General features: G+C 41.1%; 1 protein-coding gene across 1 annotated transcript in view; it reads right to left on the bottom strand.

Moving 5' to 3' along the window:
* Positions 1-2,291, bottom strand: part of LOC107550731 (disks large homolog 3-like) — a 70,788-nt gene extending 68,497 nt beyond the window's left edge. Inside the window, exon 1 of the mRNA XM_016232095.1 lies at positions 1,556-2,291. Within this exon, the coding sequence (XP_016087581.1) occupies positions 1,556-1,915 (360 nt within the window). The 5' untranslated portion in view covers positions 1,916-2,291. The remainder of the gene's footprint in view (positions 1-1,555) is intronic.
* Positions 2,292-7,250: the final 4,959 nt, after the last annotated feature.

Raw genomic sequence — 7,250 nt, 5'->3', positions numbered from 1 at the left:
CCCCCCCCCCCCCCCCCAATAAGGAAAGTTTTCCCCCTTTTTACTGCTCAACCCTCATTCTAAGCCAAAATTCATTCAAATTTTCCCCAGAAGCGATAACCTTGGCAAATGAAATACATACACAAGGCCTTCAAAGATAACTAAAGCCTCTTTAATAATCTTGACAGGCAACAGCCTGGCCAGAGGAGGAGAAACCAGCAAGATGATCCATGGTCTCCTCCTCACATACGAGAAGCTTTAATAGTGTCACTCTCCTATATACCTCTGTTAAACAATTTCCTTCTCATTAATTAAACATACACTCCATCAATTGAGTGCTCGTGCCTATCAGGTATTGCATTTGGCGCACGGGAGAAGATATATGCTTGATTTATTTCACCTCTCTGGACGCCATACATCAAAACGAGAAGGAAATTATCACAGAAACAGAGAATAAACAGGAAATGTCACATATTAAGGGTTAATTTATTCGGTTTACAGCAAATGCTGCCAAGAAACCATGCATAATTCATGATTAAAACAAAAGGAATGAGTGAAAAACGCACTGCTTTTGACTGATGCCTCTCCCATCCTCTGAACGGAGGCAGAATTAGTCAGCTCCTTGCTCACGCCTTCCCTCCCTACGCTTGGTGAAATTTCTCCCTCACTGCCACCGAGATCTCACCCTCCATTTTCTCTGCGTCTCCGCCGCTCTCTCTGCGTTCTCTCTCCCTCAGCCATGCACAAATACCAATAAAAACCTGTGCACTCGCACGCAGCCCCACACCGTAGACATGCACGCACACTGAAGGCACAGAGCATGCATGCTGGCTCGTTCTCACACGAGAGCCTGCTTCCTCCATTTTACACATTCAGAGCAACCCTTCCCCCACCCCTGCTGCCACTTACACACACACACACATTAATTACAGCTTCTGCTCCCTGGTTCGGTTTGAATATGAGGTTAAAATGCAGCTAAAACAGTCACAGACAAAAAGTGTGTATTATACTTCACAAGATGCCTCGCCTCTCAATGAGCGACTAGAACAGCAGACTGGAAACGAATGAGAAACGTGGACACACACATCCATAAAACATCCACATCTTCCCCTCACAAATCTAGAATCCATTACTTGCTGGATATTAGATTTGATCATGTGTTTTGCCTGGTCAGCAGTGTTGGCAGGTCACTACCATCCTTGAATTAAATTGGCAGAGCTACATGCACTTGTTGCGTGGTCACAGTGGCCCTGTCAGTCCTTGTCAGATGAGGGTTTAGATAAGTATGTACGTAGGGGATTGATGAAACCATAAAGCACTGATGGAGCAGTAAATACATGAAGATTAAACTCCTCTGCATGAATCAATCTTGACAAGCATACTGTAAGATTACAGCACATGCAGTATGAAAGGATCAACACTGGATGAATCCCTTGAAAAAACGATGCATCTTCTAGCATCTACAGGGGAGCTTTCTGATTCTGCTCAATTTCAACCTAGCGAACACATATACACCAACTGCCTACTGCCTGCTGCCTACTCTCAATGCCCCCAGCGGCACAGAAACGGCATTTACCTGGTCGTACCAGTCCCGGTTGGAACAGGTGCACTCGGGCCACCATCCTCCTTGGCCTCCTGAGTTGTTACCGTTCACCTTGGGGCCGCCCTTGGATTGGCTCTTGGGGTTGGGGCCTCCAGGACCCCCAGCTGACATCATTTTCCCTTTACTTCTTCCCAATGTACCCCCTCCACCCATTCCCCCTCCTCCGCCCGAGGTTTGGGGCGGTAAGGTCTGGCCGCCTCCATAGCCAGCCGGGTATCCGTAGGGTTCGGGCTGCCAGTCTCCATATGCCGGGGCGTCCATCCTGCGCAGGGCGGCCATGCGGGTCACTTCATAGCATTCTGGGCACTTGCAGCAGTGGTGATGTTTGTGCATGCTGGCTAGTTCACGCGGTGCAGCGCTCTCTGTCTCTTTCTATCTCACTGCTGCTGCTGCTGCCTGCTCAGATCAAACGCAGCACGCAGTGCAGCTCGGCTCACGGAACGGCAGCAGGAATCTTCACAAACCCTGTTATCCTCCTCTTTGTTCCTCCCGATTGAGAAAAAGATGAGACGAGGAGGTAGCAACAGGGCGATGAAAAATAGAAAAAGCTTGGTGGTCTTCCTCCGGTCGATGCAAAAGGTTTGGAAATATAATAAAAATAGTGTGTATGATCTCGGAATCAGAGACCAGCCCCGATGGTCGAGTTCTCTTCTTGCTTCTGTTGGTTCACAGTGATACGTATATAAATTCATAGATATATATAGTCATTTGTTTATATATGTATATATTTACACACACACAAATACATATAAAAATATTGATATAAACAGACAAGCACAAATACAGTTATATACAGGTATATATGTATACATATATAATTCTATAAATATTGATATGCGTGTGTACAAATATATATATATTATATATATATAAACAATTTCTATATATATAAATGATATCCGTGATCAAATCTTCCTCTGTATGTCTCTGCTTGCCAGATTTCTTCCTTCTGCGTTTCCTCCTGCTTTGGGAAGCGTTTTCTTGCCTTCTTTCTGTCTCTCTTTTCCCAGCCTGCAGAGAGGAGCTGAGCACTGGATTGAATCTCAGCCTGCTTGCCCTAGATGTGGATTATACGGAGGGATGCAAGCAAGTGAGAGGGAGAGAGAGAGAGAGAGAGAGAAAGGGAGAGAGAGGGAGATGCATAGCAGCATCCCTCCAGCACCTCAGCCCTGACAGCCACAGCCAATCAACTCACAGCACAGCCATCAGCAGCAGCACCAACACAGGACTGACTGCTTCAGTGACTGCTCTTAAAGGGCCAGCGCACCTGAACATCAGCCAGAACACAGAGCCCGAATGGAGACACAGAGAGTGCATTTATTCAGCTCCACGGCTTCACTGTAAGAAAGACTGAAGACCTGCCTTGAGGGTTTATACTGAAGAAGGGCTACATAAGGGGCTGATGGATGACCATGTTTTAATCTATTTGTGTATTAGGTTAATTTGTTAATTTACTTTAAAATAAAATAAACCATACACTTTGGACACTACAAACTAGCAATGAAAATATGTAAAATGCTTGACGATAAACTCCAAGAAATACTGCGCTACATCAAAGACCAAAAAAGATTTGTCTTCAAAGAATAAAACATGAATGAAAATAACATTTGATATAATTTTGCAGACCTATAGCTTTCAACTGCTAGCTGTCTCATAGTTATGTTCTGTCAAACACATTTGTATTCGTAGATGAATTTAGCCAAAATCTGGTAGAGTGGAATGATCGAAGAAAATCTGCTCCACATTTTTAAAGTGAGACTGTTCTCTGCAATATTTCCTGTTAGTTTTCTACAAATATCTTTTCATATATAATTGTTAGCTCTTTCCCTGCTAAACACGGAACTTTCCGTTATTTATGAGACAACGCTTCCCCGCCAAACACAGACTTTTCCACACATTCAATGAGTCCAGAATGTACTGATAAAAAACACAGAAGACGGAGATGCAGAAACGAGCAAACTCATATGTAATACAACAATATGTAACACAACAATAAACAGCATATAAATGAAAACTGCCTGACGTTACCAAGTGAAATGTCAGTCCAGGAAGTGGTAATGAACTGTGCAAGCAATCTACTGCATCTTTGCTTTGATCATCGTACTGAATATGATCCAGATGTAGTATTTCATAAAAACGCAATTTTCTCAGCTTTTTGCTCAAAATGTTGCATTTTTATGAAACTTACTTACATTCAACTGCTGATAAAAAAAGAATGCTTGAAGATAGAATCAAGTGGATTTGTTTTTGTTTAAAAGTAGAGGCTATGTTTTTTATTTTGGTGTATTGCATGTTCAGATATTCATACAACAAAATATTTTGGGGACCATGACATTTTAGTGAAATTATCACAAATGCTGATGGTGGCTGGCAGCTTTTTTCAAAAACGCTAGTGGGGCAAGAGTTAATTGTCTTTAATGTAGCTTATAGTCATTTGGCTGTTAATTTTAAAACTAAAAATGGCTGGTTTAAAATATTTCCTTTAAATCAGATATTAATCACGTTAATAAAATTAATTGTTCTTCAATCAGAAAGTGTATTTACAATAAAGTAAGAAATAACAAATGTAGAAATTAATTTATCAAATTAACTACACCATTTTGAGAAAATTGCTTATTGAAATCCTTGGAATCTACAGAATCAGAGTCTTGAGTTGCACAATTTCTTGTTATTGTTATTTCTTTATGTCAAGACAAGACATTACTGAATTTACTGACTATTGTAGATGAATATTTGCATACCTAAAGGCAATACTTCCACAACACTAAAAAAAATCCATGTTAATTTGATTACAACAAGTGACCCAAGTGACACTCCTATTGAGGGATTTGACAAGATTACTTAAACTGAAATGCCACAAATTTGTAGCTGAATCTAAACAGATGTTGGCCTGTTAGACTGTTGTACTATTACAAATATACTAGAGCATAAACATTAGAAAGCAACTAGAGTGTTTACTGATGCAACTATATGCATGCATGGACATTTGTGTGAGTTGCTCTGTTTATGCATGTGTGAATTCACTTGTTTTTGTGGCTGAGTCAGTTCTAATAGGCATTGCACACTATTCTATTCCGACCCCACCAGGAGGCACAAACAGCAGGCTCAGCCACACTTAATTATATGCAACGGTAACTCACTTCATTACCACAATATACTATTCCGGCAAACTTTCCGATTTCCAGGAGGAAGGCCAATTGGAGATAAGAATGGTGCGAGTATCACACAGAAGCATAGCCAATGCCAATGGGGAGTGTAAGGGTGGTGCTTGGTGGCTGAAAAAAGCCAATGCAAGCATATTCATCACAGCACACACGACTGGCCACATGTTACGACCACCCTGTTCCCTCTGCTCCCCTTGTCTATACTGCACGTTCTCATATAGGATGCAGACCTCCATGGTCTTCACAGATGAATTTTTAATGTAGCTGGCCAAGGATGAAGAAGAAAGTGGAAGGCAGGGAAGCAGAGCGTGCTTATATGCATGCATTTCATGCTTGCATTATGTCATGTGTTTGTGTCGGTATCTTCAAGAGTGTGAGTGCATGTGGGCGTTTCTAGTACCTCTAGGGAAAAATGCTGCTCCTTAAAGAATGACATAATATAAAATCTTTAAAAAAGACAGTCACAGCCAATCAATGGCCAAATCTGTCAATATTCGCTAGAATATCAGTACGCACACCACAAAGGGGGATTATTGAGCAAAGAAAAAACAAGATAGTTAAGTTATTCAGATCAGGACATTGCACCACATCCGCTGCCAAAAATGCTTATAGTTTAATGCATGTAAAGGGGCCATGTGTTGCAAGTAACATTTAATTGCCTCTTAAATGTCATCCAAGATGTTCTTGCTACAATAATTACATATGCAAATGTAAATCCAGTGCAAAACCGTGTAGAAATGCTATAAATATTATTTGATTTAAAGCTGGTGCAGGATGTTTTAATATGGCTCAAATATGCATATAAAACTGTATTCATTTCTATCTGCAGCCTTATACTTTCTTGCAAACAGCCACATAGAGAGAGACTGTGTGATGGTAGAGACAGATGCATCCTCCCAGTCTGAATGAAGAAAAGTACTACAGATGGACGGTTAAAAAAAGAGACAATTTAAGAAAGCACCTTCTATCTGCCTGACGGTTTCGACTGCTCTTTGACTAAGAAAAAAATAAAAAATAAAAAAAGAGTATTCTTAGTTCATAAAATATATCTGCAGATATCATATATATAGTATTCTATACTGCATGAATACACTGAGAGAATTCCTGGAGAATGAAAACCAACCTCTGACCCACTCTTGAGAAATTGGAAGAAAGCCTATTGTTGATTTATGAAATAACTGAGAATGGTTGTGTTATGGTTTTTCAAAGGGATGTAGATTGTACTTCATGACACACAGCATATCTTATATCGGACAGCCTCATTGTCAGTTTCTGCATTCCCACATTACATAAACCCCCCCCAGCCGGCCTCACAACCCCCCACATACTCTCTCACATCAAAGGTAGCTATAGCTATATCTGTGCATTCTCACAGCAGCCCATGTGACTGCACTCCTGTCACCTGACAGGATGTATGTCCGTATAAGGCAAGATGAGACACAGGCAGTCTTAAAGGGGCAGTAACATTCTTGAAGGTTTCCTTTGAATGAACCACAGAGAATTGCTGTAGGAAACAGGTGCAGAGCAGCCTTTGAAATACTGTGATTATAGTCTACATTGAATAGGCAACATAAACATGATGCAATAATTATTAATGCATAACATAAATGCAAACACTTTACATTTTGAATTGCAATGAATGTGCTGCTTCAAGGCCAAGAAAGGGTTTTGGGTTTTTACCTAAACACTCATCGAGTCGTTGCTCCTCCACATTGACACAATAAACTAAAGTGCCTGTGAAGGCTGTGACTCCTATTAATAGGCCTGGTGACAGAAAACAGCTGCTGCACCAAACACCGCACATCCAACTGACAGCGTAATGATAAGGGAAATGAGAGAAAGAGAGAGAGGAAAAGAGAGAAAGGGAATATGAGATGCTTGTGAAATGACTGGAGAACTGAGAGGTCTTGAAGAGAAGAGAGGGTCTGATAAGGGCCACGTAAACTGCGAGAGTGGCAGCCGCGTTTAAATGCAGGAACAAATCCCTAAATTATCGTTCTCTGAGGCTACATTCACAGAACCAGTGTTTGGGATTGACAACAGTGTTGAACTGTCCTGTTCACAAAATAGGAGAGGGTTGAAATATGTCTATATGATCAAATATGGACTAAAGTCCCCTAGATTGCCTTAAAGGGGTCATATGATGCGATTTCAAGTTTTCCTTTCTCTTTGGAGTGTTACAAGCTGATTGTGCATAGATAAGATTCCTGAAGTTGCAAAGACTAAAGTCTCAAAACCAAAGAGATATTCTTTATCAAAGTTAAGACTCTGCCACGCCCCCCTAAAACGGCTCGTTCTAACACGCCCCCACATATCTACCTCACTATGTGGAAATATTAGTATAATGCCGCCCAAATGTGCATGCAAAGAAAGAAGGCGTGGTTTCAGTAACCGCAGTTAGTGTTGAAGCAGCCATGTCAGGGAGACGCTGTGTGTTTCTAGGCAAAAGCAAAAGCACTTTATTTGGCCTTCCAGAAGTAGATGCATTTAGGAATCTTTAAGAT

This window comes from Sinocyclocheilus grahami, unplaced genomic scaffold, assembly GCF_001515645.1.
Source record: "Sinocyclocheilus grahami isolate Dianchi unplaced genomic scaffold, SAMN03320097.WGS_v1.1 scaffold407.1, whole genome shotgun sequence".
Classification (NCBI taxonomy): Eukaryota; Metazoa; Chordata; class Actinopteri; order Cypriniformes; family Cyprinidae; genus Sinocyclocheilus; species Sinocyclocheilus grahami.
Note: the sequence above shows the minus strand (reverse complement) of the source record. Positions and strands in the feature narration are given on the sequence as shown.